This window comes from Malurus melanocephalus, unplaced genomic scaffold, assembly GCF_030028575.1.
Source record: "Malurus melanocephalus ecotype Western Australia unplaced genomic scaffold, MMel_1.1 scaffold_680, whole genome shotgun sequence".
NCBI lineage: Eukaryota > Metazoa > Chordata > Aves > Passeriformes > Maluridae > Malurus > Malurus melanocephalus.
The window spans coordinates 265,102-283,513 of record NW_026623912.1 but is presented as its reverse complement, the minus strand read 5'-3'; the positions used below and the strand labels follow the sequence as shown (position 1 = coordinate 283,513).

The following is an 18,412-nucleotide window of genomic DNA, read 5'->3' as shown; positions in this document are numbered from 1 at the left end:
GGGATTTTTTCTTTATGCTCTCATTTACATAGCCCATAAAACTCTAGTTCAACAAATGTTTTTTTAAAAATAGCCCTACTATGTTTCACTTCCACTGGCACATTTATGTGGCTGCATGGCAAAAGTGGATTGGGTGTGGATTAATTTACAGATTAAACAGKAAAGAAATTTTTTGCTCTATCTTTTTAAGCCAGCTTTGTTCCCCAGCTACGTTCTTGGCACACAGACAATTCTACCAACATGAAAGAAAGGATTAGTGAAAATGCAACAAAGTACAAAAGTGCTGTGTATGGAGTCCCTGGCCATGGCAGGGGATTTAGAATTTGATGATTTTTGGTGTCCCTTCCTACCCAAACCATTCCGTGATTCTGATACAGGCAGAGCTGCTATTGCTTAAATGTGCTCAAGGAATATTCCCACTGGAAGACTAAAAGCAGCAAATAGTATATTTAAAGTAGCATTTAAAGTAGGAGAGAAAATAAAGTTACTTATTTGATCAAAGGATATGGTTTAATGGGTTTCCATAACCAGGCTGAGCAAATCAATTTAGATTACTAACCAGAAGAATAATTCATTCATGGAGATAATAAAGCAGAAAGAGTTAATCTTAAAAAGTTAAAAATTAAAATTTGAAAATTGTGATTTATTGGAACTACTGATAYTGTGTGCTGAGAGTCAGTCTGAACTGTATTAATAAAAAAAGAAGACAGTTTATTGATTTTTATAGGTTCTAACTATGATCAATAAAATGATGAATTTGTGGTAGGAAGACTAACTTTTTAGGAAGAAAGTAAGCTTTCAAAAATGTATTTTGCTATTTTTAAAGTTATTTGTTTTTGCAGTGACTGCATTAAATATTTTTTAAACAACTGTAAGAGGATTACCAAGAAGATGGGATGAAACTAATGCCTCTTACTGTAGATATTTGTAAAATGGATGTCTGAATTTAGGTAAAATTAACACTGCTATGATTTWGATGTTGAGACCCATATTTAGTATAATCTCATTCTGTCATAAATAACATGAAGATGTTATATGTCCTATCAGGCTSCATCTTTGGTACCTTCCAATATGGAGTTTTCAAGAGCTGAAAATTGAGTTTTCTGCCTGAAAAAGTTCTTTCAGTTAAACAATAATGGAAAAAAAATTACACAGTGACATTAATGCATGTATTAATTTTGATTTGAAAACTTAAAGAAAATGAAATATTCATCAAATAGTCCTTTGAATACTGTAGTAGTTTTTTTTTTAGCTGAAAATATATTTAATAAGTATTTAGAATAGCCTTATGTAAACTCATTCACAGCATGAAGAAGGAAAAATAAGAGATTTTGGGCAAAGCCTAAACATCACCAGACTAAAGCAGTGGCAAACTAAAATGATTAYCAATGTCACAGTTAAATGAATTTACACACCTTTGTTTCTGAGMTTGTGCAACATCTGCTCCTGTTTCCTACTAAAGCTGTATGAATATGCTGAAGTATCTGCAAGCTGATGTGAGGGGATGGACATTTAATGTTCTTCTGATGCTGAGTCAACTGTAATCTATCAATGTCTGTCCATTTTCTGAATAATGACAGATTTTACTTAGGATCTGGTACAGGATTTTGTTGTAGGTTTAACTAATTTTTTAAGTGTAATAATGAAATGAAACATATATAATTTTTCCCATATGATCCCAGTCTATTTGAAAACCTTGCCATTGGCTGAAATCCAAAGTGTTTCCTAAATTTGTGAGTTTGGACCTGAGACAGTAAAGTTGTGTAAATGCTATGTTATGTGTTTAAGATATGGGTGCTTCAAATAGGAAATTACATTCAATTTCTTAATGATCAGTTTTATTTTATTAAAAACATTAGAAATAAAAAAATAATGTAATTTGTGAGGCATTGGGGTTTACAACAGTTATAGAAGTGATTTGTGCTGCAACAATTAAGCTATTAGCTCTCATTTATATTGCATTTATGSCAAATAATTTAACATGACCTTAAAGAAAATCAATAACCTCTTCCTTTTTATGTCTTAAGCATTTCGACTTTAAATGATTTCTACATATTTTCATGAGTTTCAGTAGCCCTAATAATGTTAGGCCTATAAAAATAAAAAAAATATACATATTTAGRTTCCTAATCTGTGAGGTTTACTTTAGTGTATTTGCTTTCCATTCTGCTGTGATGAATACTTTTACATACTGCAGCTGAGTGAGTTATAGTTACAATATTCCAGGTGAGATTTTTCACATTTTCAGCAACAGCTCTGAGATAGAAATGTGGCTGTGAAATTCCACATGAAAATGGATGTTTCCTTCTTCTGTTCCTTCCTCTACTCAGTGATTTCTAATGTTGTCATATCTATCTAGAGCACAATAAGCATCTTAGGGAGAGGAGAATCTCATGAATCTTGCTTTGTGTTTTAACCAGGTGGAATACCACCCATGAGATGGGTGGTGAATTTTGACCACGATCTTCTGGATAGTCTGGTATTGGCAGCCCAGGTGGCAGCTTATTGTCCATATTTGGTAAGAAGGTTTTTTTTTTTTTTTTTTAAATAATGTGCAAGTTTTATACAGTTCATTAATGTGAGTGGGTTTTTCCAGGCCTTGTTTTCCTTTGCAATGATGAGGGGTGCATTCAGTGCAGGCAGCTCGGGTTGCAGTTGTGGTGGAGCTCTGGGTGGTGGAGGAAAGAGATCTGGCACTGCCCCYTTGAMYRACAAAGGACCTGGGGACCTGTGGCACTGCCACGTGGCCAGAGAGACACGGCAGGAGCTGAGGATCCAGCAGGAAAACCCCAGACTTCCACACACTCAGACTGAAGATGTAGAAAAGCCCAAGATTTCCTTTGTGCAAGATCCCTCCACAGAAGCACCAGGTCAAGGTGTTCTTCTGTTATTGCACCAAGATTAAATCATTTTAAGGGTTCAGATGGCTGAGACCCTGCTATGGGAAACCTGGGGTTGAGCCATATGGAAAACTTGTCTGAGAGTGTGAGTGGGGGATGTGTAGAGAGTCAAGCAGGACATCCTTCACTCACTGGGGCTTCCCACTGGGATGGTCCATCAGTCCCAGCTCAGGTGGCTGCCAGTGGCTCCTGGGTGGCTGGACAGGGTAATTTCCTTAACAGCAGCGCTTGGCCTATGTGATTTTTAGAAAGAACAAAGCAACCCCAACATATAGCAAGCCAGGGATTATTTCAGTATTAATTTTTCTTTTTATTGGGTATATTCTTAGCAGGGAATTTCAGTTCAAAGTTTAGACCTGATGAATTACTGAATGAGCAAAAATACAAAATCAGTAGTTTTACTTGGTGGAAGATTGARTTTGATTTCTCTGTCTTGTCTAGATTCCCACTCACTTCCTAAAGATGTATACTGATCCAACAACCCATGAACAGTTTCTGCACAACTCTTTGATACTTGTGAAGGCTCTGCATACTGTCAATCTGGATATGGCCATAAAGGTGGGGGATTTCATACTGGCAGCTCTTATATATATTAATGTTTTTATTTTGACTTTTTGTGTGGTAGTGCTGCATATCAAGTTCAGGTGAGATTATAATGAAAAACTTTTGTTTCAGGATGTGTTAGTGTATGATGGAAACCAAAATACAGCTTCATATGAATAGATTTAATTAAAAGTAATTTCCTTCCTTTGTAGAATACACATACACAGCTAGCTGAACATAAGATTAGTTCAGTTCAGATTTTAGCATCCTCAATCACACAATTACAATCCAAATGGAATTCATTATAAGTATTGGAAGGCAATTTAGAAAAATATGTTTAAGAACAGGCATCATGCACTTAACCATAAAAAGAAGTGTGAAAAACATTTATGTGGATGTCAGGTGACACTTACATGCATCTAACCATGAGGGCTCATGGGAGCTCTGTCCCAGGTTTGATGCACACAGAAGTCAGTTGCTTTGGATGCTGCTGGATGCTGCACTCACTCTAAATCATCAGCTTCTGGTGTCCTTTTTTGGGGAGGAATACAATGTTTTTGATGATTTCTTCCATCAAGGATCTGCTTGGGATCTCTTTTATGTTTAGTAAACATGTTTAATATCTCTGTGGTTTTTATTGACCTGTGGCTCCAAATTTTCTATATATGGTGACCTTTACATAGATTAGATTCCTTTGTTCTTTCTTATCTCCCTAAAACCAGTTTTCTCCTCTCCTAGTCTGCATTTATTCAGCTGTCCATTTGTGAGTTATTTATATCTCTGGGAGCATATTGGGCTGGCTGGAAGAGCAGAAGATTCAGTAAAATCGACATAGTACTTAAAAATGGATGAGGAAACTTTCCAAAGGAATTAATAGTATAGGAATCAGAGGTAGAGCTTGTATGTGTGAACAAAGTAGTACAAAAGAAAGCTCAATTACGACTTTTTTTCCCATTTCCATTTGATTGTGTTATGATTACAAGGAAAAATTAACCCTGCTATTTCCATTTGTGTCAGCTACTGTCTTGCTGTCACCTCCTGATACAGGTAACACTGACAGAAATGACTTTGCTTTGACAGGCTAAAGAAAATCTACTGCTTCAAATACTGGTGACTGACAGGAAGCAAAAAAGCAATCTGGCAAAACAAAGGCATATTCTGCCTTTACTTTTATTAAGAAAAACAGGCAGTTCAGCACATGAAGGCAGAGGCTTGATGCCAGATCTGAAAAGCGTGTTGAACACGTTAGATATGGAAGTAGAATTCTAGGATATTCTCCWTAATGTACCTGTTTCAGGACTAAATTGTCTACAATAGATGAGAAAATCCATTTCTGTACAAACAATTTAAACAAAGGTACACACTCAGTATCAGAAAAAGGAGGAGTTTTGGATCTTCAAGGTCTGTATTTAAGGTCTAAGGGAACATTTTACATAGGCTTATAGAAATTCATAAATACTTTTCCAAGGCTATTGTAGAAACTTCTGAACTATCTTGTTCTTCTTTGATAAAAGTAGCACAATGCATGAATCCTTTTGCTGAATTCTCTTAATTTGGGAATTTTCTGATAGTCTTGTTCTGATATTTAGCAGGCTAAAATGTTCCAATAGCATTGGCAATTTCTTGACTCAGACAGTCCCTGCTTCTGAACTGTCAGGGCAACTTTGCATTAATTGATGCAGGGATGGTGGTGGCAGCATAAGCTGGGATGTGTTAGGCCTGGAACAGCTGGCATTTTCAACCTAAAAATCTAATATTTTGTAATTAYAAAGAAGTTTGACTGTCTGGAAGTCTCTGGCTTCTGGTCTAAATTACTTTAAATGGAGTTCAAGGCTTTAAAATCCTTTTAAAGATTAAGGTGTAGATTTAAGATGAAGCATTTCGGACTGGGAGTTCCATGTTTCCACTTTCTAACCATGATTGACAATTCAACCCTAGAGTATTAGTTGTGGCTTTCTATGTGTTTTTTTTATTCGGGTTTGATATGCTTAAGTTTCAAAATGCTTTGATTTGAAGAAGATTCAGCTGAAATCCTGAAATGAAATATTACAAAATAGAATGGTGGATAATAGCAACATGGAGGGAATATTTGTGACAAAGATAAATTAGGATAGAAAATGCAGGGACTGAGAATAGTCAGTAAATTTGTTCAAGACTTTGTTATTTATTATAATTTATTTATTATTATTGCTATTGTTTGCTGACATATTTTTAAAGCAAATAATATTTMCTGACTGATTTTCTGATTAATCGTGTTAAAAAGTACAGTTTTGAAAATTTTTAAATTAGTTTTTGGAATAGTGGATAAATGTTGCAAATGGAGTTTTATGCATTAATCACAAGATAAAATAGAACAATATTTTCTGAGAGAATAAATTCTGATCTAAGTGAAAATGGGTAGAAAGAAGTAGGTGGCAAAAGAAAGTCTTCAGCAGTAATCTACTCTGGCATCTTTGCTATCTTAAATGAAAATGCMGGAAGAGGGAAAAGTAGAGGTGTAAAACCACAACTGTATTGGAATAATTGTTAACATTCAATTACTGAGATAAATGAATGAAAAAATCAGAATACTTTTCAGACTTCAGGTTTAATGCTTTTGGCATACAAGAAACCTTTTTACTTTGCATAGTAAATGCATCCTAAAGTTCCAATCTCAAACCAGTGGTGATGGAATTTAATAGAAATACGAGATGAGACATATGATTACATCAGTGCATGAAGAGTATATGAAATTAGTCTTAAGAATTTCAAGGATAAACATTATCTAGGAAACCATGGAGAGTTTCAGGGAAACTTTAGATCAGTGCCCCCTCTCTTGGAAAGTCAGAGGAGGAGCTGTGTGTGAYATGCTGGGAGTAGGATGAGCTGCTTGGCTGGGCAAAGGGCAAGAGAACTTTACCTTGTAAACTTTAAATGAACTTTAACTTGAAAATAAAAATTAACTCAGATAGTTAAGATGAGAAATATGTGTATACATGTCTCGCAACACTAAAGACAGTTCAGAAGAGTAAWTCTTTATTTTCTTCCTTTTCTAGTCTTTGTGGCAAATAATTCTACCATTCTCTCCAGTGATTTACCAGAATTGCTGAGGACTAAAGTTTGTTATGTTTTGCAGCTGCCCCTCAAATTARTTTCTGTAGGTCAGATATTTAAGGTGCAGGAATATTTGCTACCTTTTCTAAAACAATTTAGTATCTGAACAACTAGATAGTTGCAATTTAGAAAAGTGACTGTCCTCATAAACACTTGCAAAACAGTATGTAGGAATATTTGGGATGGTATTTTATACAGGAAACAAAAAGATTTAAAAATTTCTCTTAAGATGGTAAAGACATATGTTTTTACARACTGTAAATTTTACTTGCTTTTTCTGTTATGCTGTATTTTACTAAAATAAGTTTCTGCTGAACTGTGTGGAAAAAAGTTGGGTTTCATTTTTACCCTAGGTTTATCACCAGAGCAGGTCAGTGGTCTTCATTAATCAGGGATTTTTTTTTTTTTTTTAAGCATTGAAAAGATTCATATTCCTATTAGCTATAAGAATAATCCTGTTATTACAGTTTAGATTGAAAATATTTGTATAATAAGAATTACCATAACACTTTTTTGTTTTCCATCTTCCTATCTTTAGACTATAGAGGCAAAATTTTAACTGAATATCTGTTTATTTTTTTGTTTTCAATATTAGGCCTCTGATATCTGTGATCCAAACCCTATCATGATGCTTATTTTGTGTGTCCACCTGTATGACAATCTCCCTCACTACATACCCAGGAACAGTATAGACTTTACAGGTGCTCTCCATACAACTGTTGTTAAACAGGTATTGATACCTCTGAATTTAGAACCATAGTAATGCAAGGGTTTAAATATTGTATGTATATATGTGTTTGGATTATGCATATGCTACAACAAAGAATTAATGGGTTTCATGYCATTTGGCTAATTAATATAGAAGATGAAACTGTGCGTTTTCTGATTTGTTTTTCTCTTCTCTTCTGTCTTGGTATTTCACTTTTGCTACTGTTTTTTCCCCTGWGCTTTTAAGCACATGAAAAAATTTACAAATTTGACAAATCTGAGATCAAAGAAAGGAATAAGAGATTCATAAGCATAGGAGTGCAGTATACACTGCAAATAGAGCACRCTGAAAAATTCAGGTTGGATAATAWGTGGGAAATCTATACTTCTTTGGARGRAAAGCTATCTACCCAGTTATTTTCTTATTTTGTGATACCCTTAGTTTATATTTTAGAATTTACCTGGAGAACATAGCTTTTTTGTCTAAAAATATGAGTTAAAAAAGGCTGATGTTGTTGTTTTTGCTGTGGTAGGTGCGTCTGAAGAACCCAAGCCGTAGTAGTTTGGTGTACAATGTTATTCTTGTGGGAAGAGATGCTCGTCTTTTCTCTTTACCTAAAGGACACACTGTCACCATTCCCCCTTTGTAAGTAATGACTTGTTTGTATTATTATTTTTAACATTAAAGAAATAGAAATTTCTTAAATTTACTAATTTAAGAGTGGTGGAACACTAGAAATGTTCACAAACAGGTCAAAATTAATCAGCATAAAGTCAGAATTTTGTCCTGAACCTGGAACAAGTCTAGAGTAATATTTCGGTGGGACACTTGCAGTTCAGYTCAATAGAGCTTCAAGAACAATATGTAATCCTTCAGATCATTACAGGASTCATCTCTCTCCAATATATATTTTTTTCCAATGTATCAGAAGTTTTAATTTTCAGTTTAGACCTGATGTTCTTCATTTTGGTGGGTTCCTGTCCCCCCCACCCCCCAGCTCTATTGGGAATATCTTCTCTGAACTTGATTCACATTTTGTACATCAGTGCATTGTAGAATCATGGGCAAGTAAATTTTTTTATTCTGAGGTCTCAGGTTTTGGTTCTTATTCTTAATCAAAGCATGTCTGGGAATTAAAGGGACCATGACATAGGTTTGAGTAGTATTACAGTGCACCTTTTTGCCCCCATCTTCCTTCCCCACCAAGATGGATATGATGTAGTTTTTTGTTGATCTTACATGTCTGAGAGCCACCTAAGGATTTGGGAGAGGTTTAATTTTGGRAGAGCATTAAGTTACCATTTCTGGTAGCAGAAATACTCATGGTATGTCACCATCTCTTTGTTCAGTAAGTACATTTTGCTCTTTGTGAATACATACAGGAATTTCATTAATCCCTGTTTAATTAGTGAAGAAAAGAGGCATGTAGTGATGACTCTGGCTGTCTSTTAACAGTTTTAAAGTTTATCTGCAAGACATTAATTTACAGAAAAAAATGGATTAGAGATCGTAAAAAGGAAAAAAAAAAAGTCAGGGTTTGTATGAAAATAAACTGTGAAGGAGAAAAAAAAATCAAATGTTGATGGTCAAATTCAAGAAGCCTCACCATAAATACAGTGCTCTTTAAGGACCATCAATATGAAAGTATTAWATTACATGCCTATTATAAATAAATGCAAAGGGAACAACAAATAATGCTGTTTTTAACAAGCTGTGAGGCTGATTTGATTGAATTTTCTTTGCAATTACTTCAAATAAGAGTTATCATAAAAATTTAATCCTTGGAAATATCATGTGTTTCTATGAAAGGTCAATATTAYGGCTGTTTTTCACTTCACCTTTAAAAAAGTACCCCAAACAAACCACAAAACAAAATCAAGACAGGAGAAAATGTGCATAACCTTGTGGTTGAGCTGCTTGGCATTACAGATAGCAACAGATATTTGAAAAATTGCATAGAAATAAAAACTTGTGGAAATGCCAGTCATGCATGGTAACCTCTGCTGAGTTTATCATAATGTCATGATCACTAAATGAAAAATACGTTCTTTGTAATTAATAGCTTTCTTAATATTCTGGTGCAAGTGTTTAAAAAGTCTGAGAATTGATGAGATTTGTGGGCATCTTGGAGGTTCTTTATGTTAGATCATWATGTTGTGGGTGGGTTTGGAAATTACAATAATGTGCATAACGTTCACAGTGTAGCTGAGTGTCATATGTTGCATATGGCATCATTAATCCTTGATCTGAGATTCCTGCTCTCCCAGGCACTGCACTGTGCCATGTACACTTGCAGTTCACGACAGCAGGAACATGAAAATTGTGAGAGCCAGGTTTTCAGAACTTCCAGGATTTCATCAATCAGTCATCGATTCTCAGACAATGTGAGATTTCTTGCCTTCTTAAGACTAATCTCAACATTAGAGAGACATTTCAAGAGCTTCAAAGTGAGAGCTCCAGGCCCTGAACATTTCTTATTGTTCTTACTTAATTGGAGGATTGATGCAAATAAAGTCTTAATTTGTACCTAGTTTAAAACTCTCATTCTATGTGGTCTTCCCTTCTCTTTTCCCATCAGAGAACCTGTTGCTTCTACAAGAATTTTATTTTTTTCTGCCTTTCAGTTACTCAGCTTTCCTAATTATTTTGGAGGGTTTTTCTATCAATATCTTTTTCACTCTTCAATGAGAATATGATTAAAAATATTTAGATCTGTCTCACAACATGAAAAACAGGATATCTTCTTAACTCAGAAAAACATATTCAAATAGTGGAGCACAAATTGAATCAGTTGTTAACTTAGGGTGATACACTAAGGAAAAAGAGCTTTCTGTGCTTGTGTGTGTGTGTGAAGAAAAATGAAGCTATGTGCTGATGTTGCAAAAAGCAATAAGAATTCAGTACTGTTCTTTATCTATATATCTTTTATTAGAATGTTTAAAGGATGCTCTTAGGCAGAAAATTGTACTATAATGAAGTATTTCAGAAGAAACAATTTTTTCTAGGACCCTTCCCTTACAAAGGCTCTGAAATATGCTCCTGACATTGCACTTCTGAGTAATTTCTCAGCCACAGTTTTGTGCTTCTTTTTTTTTTTTTTTCTCCATAGGAAACAAGGATTTGTAAATGTGGAATTCACATTTCGTTTCCTGCACCCAGCAGAAGCACTGTTAATCCTGATGTCAAATAAAGTTGATGGAATACATGGTGCCACACTGACATTCGCTCTGAAATCTGAAGTCAAGTACATTGAGCTTGCTGTAAGTTTGTGTGTATGATTAATATTGTCACAAAAAATGTTGGTATTATGTACATTGTATCAAACAAAAGTGAACTGAGGTAAGAATGAAAATGTCATTTACCGTAAGCATTAGCCTTTGACCTATGAATTTTCAGATTTCCAGTATTAGAAWATGTACATGCAGAAAAAACCCTAGAGGAATATCTAAGATTCCTAAGGACATAAATCACATTTRGATCCTGCATAAATTGTAAATATTTGCATTGGTTTCTCTGAAAATAAATCTGGAGCCCTTTCAGCTATGAATGTTCTTGGAAATTCTGTTATGGAGGTGTTGATGTGCTTCAGCCTAGTGGTTTCAGTTTCACATATCACAATGGACCACAAGCTTTTGTCAGATGTTTCTGAGTTTATTTGTGCCTTTTAAATACAGACACTCTGTAGCTGTCAGATCTGTTCCAGTCAGAGTAGGTAGGCACATGTTTGTAATCCACATTCATCAAGCACATCTGGTTAGATGTCTRAACTTAGATGGTGTTTATGTGATTCTCTCTTTTTTTAGCCCCCTTGACTGTCTTTATACCAGCAGAATAGACACTGATGGTAGAAAGGAAGGTTGGGGCAAAATAAAAAATAGAGGACATGTAGAGATAAGAAGGAAAAAAAGATGATAACTTGATTCTTGTGGTTTTTGTTCTCTTCTAGGGTACGATGAAGTGCAAATCCCCATGTTATGAGCTGGCGAAATTTGAYGTTGATATTATTAATCCCTTCAGAACTGATGACGTATTCAGGTAGACAGTGCTGCTTTAMTGATCATGCTGTTTTATCCACTCTTTTCCATAATTTTCTTCTTCTCCTTATAAAAGTAAAACCTGTAGGTTAAATAATAGGGATTTACATTGCCAAAATTGTTACAAGCACGATGAAGTGGAAGCTATCATAATGAATAAAGAAGATAAATAAGCCTTAATTGAAATCCGTCTCAGTGTAAGCAGTAAAGCTGAAGCTTTAATCAAACAGAGTTTGTGAACCTTGCTTGTAGTTTTGTGTTTGGCTGAGGTCCAGAATAATTACAAAGAGAAACAASCCATGTTAATTAATAGTTGGTTATTTTTTCCCTGATCTGCTTTATCCTGCTGTTTAAGTTATTAAGCATGCAAAAGAGAAAAAAAAAAAGCTTTTGCCTTGGGGCTTGCATCATTATCAGTTAGACTAATTTTTAAAGTMTAATTTTTAATTTGTATTCATCATAGYTGCAGCAACTGCAGAGTTATAAATRTTGCTTTCCTTAAYATGAAGGAAATGGATTGTTGTACCCCTTTAAAATCTATTTATGTGATCTGATTCCATATTTTGTCTACAGTCTGTGGAACTAAGCATTGGTCTTCTCATTCATTTATTTGCAAGAACCATSTTTCACAACATTTTTAACTTGTATTTTTATGCAACATGAATATACATGTTGAAGAAGCTGCAAGTTAAATTTCTTTTTCCCCCATAGAATAGGATTGGAATATCTAAATAATAATGATTGTAGGAATAATACTAATACTACTATTACTATTACTACTACTACTACTACTACTACTAATAATAATAATAATAACAAAAAATAATAAAAATCCTGTAACAGGACTGTTCTCAGCAATATCCTCTGACATGTGGGAATCATATGAGTTTACTTAGCTTCTGTCTTTTTTTTTTTTTTTTTTTTATAAGAACCTTGAAGTGATCAGTGAGGCTGAATCAGTTCTATGATTTAGGGTAACTCTCATGGAAAGTATAATGATGAAGTAATTTAGTTTTATATCTTTGACAACTACCTTAAGTCATTATCAATTTGGATAGCATATGAACCAGTAATCTAAAATTAAAGTTCTTTGTATCATGCTTCCAGTGTTTTTAACAATCCAGTTTTTCATCAGGGGATATATTTTTTTACTTGTAAATAACACTAGAAAATGCTAKTGTGATACCAAGGAATAAGCTATTTTAAAGAAAAACTGAGGTTAAACCACAAGTACTTTTAAAGTATCTTTAATTAAAAATAATAAGCTTCTTTATCACGCCTGCCTCTAAAAGTTAGAATAAATTGAGTTTCATCTTCATTCTGCAATTTAAAAATGCAGTCATTCTGTGTGCTTGTCATGCTCCAGGATAATTTTGCTGGAATCCACACAGTATGGAATGCAGCCACAGAAAGTTTATGAAGCCATGCAAGCAAAGGAAGAGCAAAAGCTTAGGTAAGTCCCAGATAACAATTGCTAATTACAGTATATTGAATCATACAATTCTATTAATATTACCTGTTTGTGCATAGCTGTATGCTACCTGCTGTAAAGAATTACAGTTTAGGACATGGAAATATCAAAGAAGAAACCCAACCAGTCCCTGAGCAGTGGAGGGGCCCTCCTGGCCAGYTCTGCCTGGTTTTGCTGCTGAGCACTGATGTGCTGTGATGTCCCTTTGGCCACTCGAGCTCAGCCATCCTGGCCACTGAAACCAGGACAGTACTGGAAAAAAATTATAAACCAATTTAAAAAAGTTCTTAATTAGTTATTCATTATTTCTTTATTTAATAATTTAAAGTCTTTTCCTCAGTTTGTGTTGTGCAATTTTTAAAACTCATGTAAACATTTAAAATCCTGAAATACTTATTCAAGGATATTGGGAAATATTGTAAMRTACCATCTCRTCARTACCRTAGGTTGAATTGTAATCACAGGGAKAGTCCACAGCCATGWYAYGTAATGCAGAATAATTTTAAAATTCCTTTGTAAAAATTTTGAAAAAAGGGAAAWATTTAAAACCAGAAAAATAATGAACATAATTAAATATTTATATTTAATGTTAAGCAAATGAACATAATTTAATATTAAGAAAAATATATAAATTTTAACTGGAAGTAATTTTCTAAAGTGTAATTTATATTATGCTTTCTACTAAATTAAATAAGTGTGTAATCATTGTTGATACAGAAAAGGATTTTTTCATCATCCTGCATATTTCAGATAAACTTATCCCTAGAAAAGAAATCAGTCTAGCTACTGTAATTTTAGTCATATGCCTAGATCTCATTCTTACTGAAATTGATTTCAGAGCATCTTAAGTCTTTAGAAGTTTCCAGTACTGATTGGTTTATTTTTACGTGTTTCTGTCGTCAGTGATAGCAGAAGCCACTTAAATGCTTCTCTTCAAAAGATCTTTTTCTTGAGTGGAAAAAAGTTCTGATTTTTTTGTTAAAACACTAGTATGTATGTATTTCATAACAGATCAGTAAGAAGATTTAGCCCTCAATCATTTTTATTATTTTGGTAAATCCAGGAAATGTCTTGTACAAATTGAGGCCCAATTTCTCTAAGTGCTCTGTAAGCATAAAACTACCATAAAATCAGTGCTTGCCCTTGGGGTAATTGTGTCTGAGTGATTGATGTCAGGACCAAGGCATGCAAATGACAACTTAATCATCCCAGCACACCCAGCTGGGCTCAGAGCTCCTTCTGCATCCTCATTCTGTGCCTCCAGATGTGTCAGATCCACTTTAAACCTCACTGTTGAAGCTTTGCCTGGCAGGTGATCCTTCTACCCACCAGCTTTCCCCTCTGGCAGTGTCACAGGCACCCAAAATGTTGTCATTCAGACCAGAGAGGACACCAGCCTTTATTCATTGTGGTGTGGGCTGATCACAGTGTGACTGGAAAGATCCCAGTCTGGAGCTCGAGCCCTGAGGAATTATATCCTTGCTGGAACACGGGGCTGTCTAAGCCAAAAAATTTAACTGTAGCCCATGTCCTTTGGTGGCTGCAGGCAWGACCTCTTTATTCATGGAGAACTGGATGGTGTTTGATGAGAAGCACAATAATTTTTTTTTAAATCCAGTTAACTTTTTTATTTTTTTTTTAAATTTGTAAGTATACTGGGCCAAGATTTTCTCAAGTTATCCACTTTTCTGTGCTTTTCCAAGCCCTTGACACTTCAGTTATTATCCTTGGTCTACATCTGTGTGGCAGCATGGTCTGCTCCCTGTGGGCAAAGGAAAACCAGGTGGAGAGAAGCACACCACATGGCCCAGAAATTCTAGTGTAAATCTACCCACAGCTTTCAAGAATGTTGGTATTTTTAAATGATGAGCATTAGGAAAAAAAGGTATCAAATGACAGTAAAAGTTCAAGGTTAGATTTAACACCTAACTTTTCCTCCACAGATTTCCTACGGTAAAACTAGACATTTGTGAAGATACACCAATATTTCACCAATAGTCTTACTCTAAGACCATGACTAAGCAGATTATCATATGTAGTATAGTGTCCATAAGGCTGGTTCATGAKTGCACAAATTGATTTGCAAAACAAGCTGTGAATGTAGGTAAATATTTTTACATTACAAATAAATAATTCTCAAACAAAAAAAAAATGAATGAATTTCAAATCAAGCTCTGCATTATGCATAGCTTCTTACTGTTAAATTAATAATATTTTTTTAACTAGAGRTAATATCAAGAATTCCAAACAATTCCAATTTTCTGAATTTTATTCTTCCACGTTTTGTTCTAAGCTGTTTCGTGTGCCAAAKAAAKAATTATGTTTTACAGAATACYTGTATCTACTTGCTGGAAGARWAAAGAAAAAAAGATGCAAAAATTGWGTCTCTGTGCAATATGAGATGCAGCATTTATACCTGTTGTTTCAGAAAATATGATTTACAAATATGTTATCAGGAGTCATTACCATTCTGCTTAATATTTGATATAATAGAAATTCATCTACTCTAAGTCTTACTGTCTATTTTGGGCAGCTCCTGTTTTAGTTTCTATCTCACCCTTTGTTCTAAGATCAGAAATTGTCCCACAAAGTGTAGAAAATGGTGAATATTTTAGATGTTTATATTCAAATTATTCAGTGTTTTCAACGCATTTCTAAGCAGTTTGTTGTAGCCCTCCTTTCTAATAAGATGTTTACTTACTAAACATCCTAAAGTTCATTGATTAAGTTGCTGCTCTGTGAATTTCAGAGTTTCTTATGGTGTCTGGCACTATTTTTTTCCCCCGGGTCATATATAAAATGTAGAGCTGTAAGGGACAGAAAAGATCGTCTAGTAAATTCTGTTCCAAATACATAAAGGAAAGTAATTTTTCTGATAATTTGTTGGAATGAAAACAGAGTTATTGTCTTGTTTGGAGCCTGAAGAGTAGAGGCACAGCATTACATATGGATAGCTTATATGCCATGATGATATATGGACACTCCCTGTGTGAGCTGCTGAGATTATTTTGCTTTTGATCTGGATTTTTGGCACACCTGATAACATGGCAAGCACAGTGGCTGTGTGGTGTTATGTGACAGCTCAGAGGTAGCAGATGTCAGACTCTTACTGGTGCACAGGTATGGAACTGGGTTGGAACTAGATGATCCTTAAGGTCCCTTCCAATCCAAGCTGTGATTAGAATTTGAACTGGTAGAATAAACCACAGCAAGAATTAACTGGAAGTATTCACACCTCAAGCAGGCAACCTAGAGGTGTTGCCATCCTCACCTATAATGTACTCTTGAACTTTTTGTTCTTTTAATGAACAGTAAAATAATATTGCTTTGTTAGCAAAAAACCCAAAACCAAATGAGGGGCAGTTGGAGAAGTTGCTTGGTCTCTCTCTCTTGTGAGCTGCTCTCCACTTTCCCCCACCCTCCACACTGGCCTTAAACATTAAAAGATCACAATAACTTCTTCCTGAAGCCTTATTTTCTCCAGGGTGTCTTCRTAGGAGAGGTGCTCCAGCACTCTGGCCATTTCTGTGGGCATTCTCTGGAGCTCCTCCAGCAGGTTCGTGTCTTTCCTGTGCTGGGGTCCCCAGATAGATGCAGCTCTGCCAGTGGGGTCCCACCAGAGCAGGGCAGAGGGGCAGAGTCCTCTCCCTGTCCCTGCTGCCCGGGATGCTTTGGATGCAGCCCAGGACACATTTGGCTCTCTGGGCTCTGAGTGGACCTTGCCAGCTCCTGTGTATTTTTTCATTTACCGATATGCCCAAATCCTCCTCCGCAGGGCTGCTTTTGAGCCATTCATTCCACATTCTCTGTTGATCCCAGGGATTTGCCTGACCCAGGTGCAGTGAACAGTCTGTGCAGACTTATTTTATGGCAGCTTTAAGCTCTTCTGCCTAATCCTTTTCCTTATTTCTCTGTGTATTGAAAGAGGATGTATTGAACCAGACTTTGAACACAACCAAGCTTCTTATACCTTCTGAACTTTATTCCTTTTGGTTTTATTATTGAACAAGATGCTATTTCTTTTTGTTATGGAAGAATGAGACACAATGTTCAAGTCTTCCACAACACAGGTTTGTTTTCTTTYCCCATCACTTACCTGCAAGTGCTTTGTTCATTGATGTAAGAAAAAAATTGATATTGAGAGAAGTTCAATACCGTGTTAAATCAGTTTAATGAGTTTCTCTGTTGTTCAGATCTGAAAACAGGACTTACTCRATGTATAATTCGTACCAGGGAAGAAATGTAATGTATTTTTTTTCTATTCTTCTTCCTTTTTTTTCAAAATAGCTTTTTTGAGCTATTTGTTACTTTTACAGTGATTCTTCTGCTGTGGTCTCTGTTTTTGCAAGCATGACTTGGCATTCTCATTCAAAAATAAAGCATTCAGTGAAACGACGTTTTGTATAGAATTTGTATTTTGTTTAATGTGGGATATTTATTTGTTAAGTACAGAAAATATAGTCTGTTGTATGCATATGAATAAGAGATCATTYTCCTTTCTGAAAAATGGTCTTTAAGCATAGGTATTAAAAAAGATCTCCAGGGTAACACATTGTGAGAATTTTGCAATTCCATTTATTTAAGGCTGTGATTTTTTCTTAGCCCAGCAGGATGAACTATTTATTTTAAGAGAGACACAACATCTATCAAACACTGTATGTAATAATTGTTTGGTATATGCTGGTTCATCAAATTTTACTGCTGGGGGGAATGACTTTTATGTGTGGATAATATTAAATCTGAGTCTTGAGCTGAAACTCRCAGTATTTTTTGAGATACATTGCACTATTGTTTTCAGCATATTTGAGCTCTGTGCTTGTTGTAAATTAAGCAAAACTCTTYTTCCATAAATGAAACTGCATAGTCTTAACTGTCATGAACAATGGTAGAAATTACTTTTGAAGAAGGCTAGAAAACAATACAAAGTCAGATAAGAAAATGTGATGGTCAGGAGCACAGTTTGCTTTAGGGGGATGGGCATTCAGTGGAGATTTTGCTCTGTTTTTGTCAAATGTATCTGTTCTTTTCAAATACACTTGAAAAGCAATATTGTAATGAACAGAGTTAAGGTGTTTAGGTTAAAATTCATCCCAGTCTCCTTTCTTAGACAAATCCTTGATTACATTAGGTTTCTTTTGAATGATTAACTGCAATATTAGTTAATATAGGCAATTTCTGTAGCTACCTCAAGTGGATGTTTAAAATTATTGGTAGGAAAATGGTTCCAAAATGTAATGGTTTTGGTGCATTTTTTTTTGTTTTTGTTTTTGTTGGTTTTTTTTTGTTTTGTTTTGGATTTTTTTGTGTATGGTTTTTTTCTTTTGTGTGAGTGGAAAACAATTGCTTTTCCAGTATTTATTCATAAATAGGGAAATAAAGCTCTCTATTGGTAATAGAAATGTCCAGCTTTGGAATATTAATTTAATTTTTTTTGGTTTTTTTAGTTTTCAAAATAACACATTAATTTCAAAAACTGGTGTACTGCCTCAAGATCCAAAGAAAGAGATTTGCTGTAAGTACCTCAGTGCAATACCTCATGTCTCACTACACTGCAATTAGATTATCTACAAAAGCAAGATTTTGACATCTAAGGTATGCTCAGTAAATATTATTCATGGGTATGCCCCATAACTACTATTTTTCATAAAATGTTGGCATTAAA

General features: G+C 34.8%; 1 protein-coding gene across 1 annotated transcript in view; it reads left to right on the top strand.

Annotated features, from left to right (window-relative positions):
* Positions 1–18,412, top strand: part of LOC130584199 (cilia- and flagella-associated protein 47-like) — a gene marked incomplete at its 5' end in the record, with an annotated part of 203,595 nt that overhangs the window by 20,292 nt on the left and 164,891 nt on the right. Inside the window, 8 exons of the mRNA XM_057384030.1 lie at positions 2,421–2,518; positions 3,342–3,458; positions 7,132–7,266; positions 7,778–7,890; positions 10,355–10,505; positions 11,192–11,280; positions 12,646–12,732; positions 18,195–18,262. Of these exons, the coding sequence (XP_057240013.1) occupies positions 2,421–2,518; positions 3,342–3,458; positions 7,132–7,266; positions 7,778–7,890; positions 10,355–10,505; positions 11,192–11,280; positions 12,646–12,732; positions 18,195–18,262 (858 nt within the window). The remainder of the gene's footprint in view (positions 1–2,420; positions 2,519–3,341; positions 3,459–7,131; positions 7,267–7,777; positions 7,891–10,354; positions 10,506–11,191; positions 11,281–12,645; positions 12,733–18,194; positions 18,263–18,412) is intronic.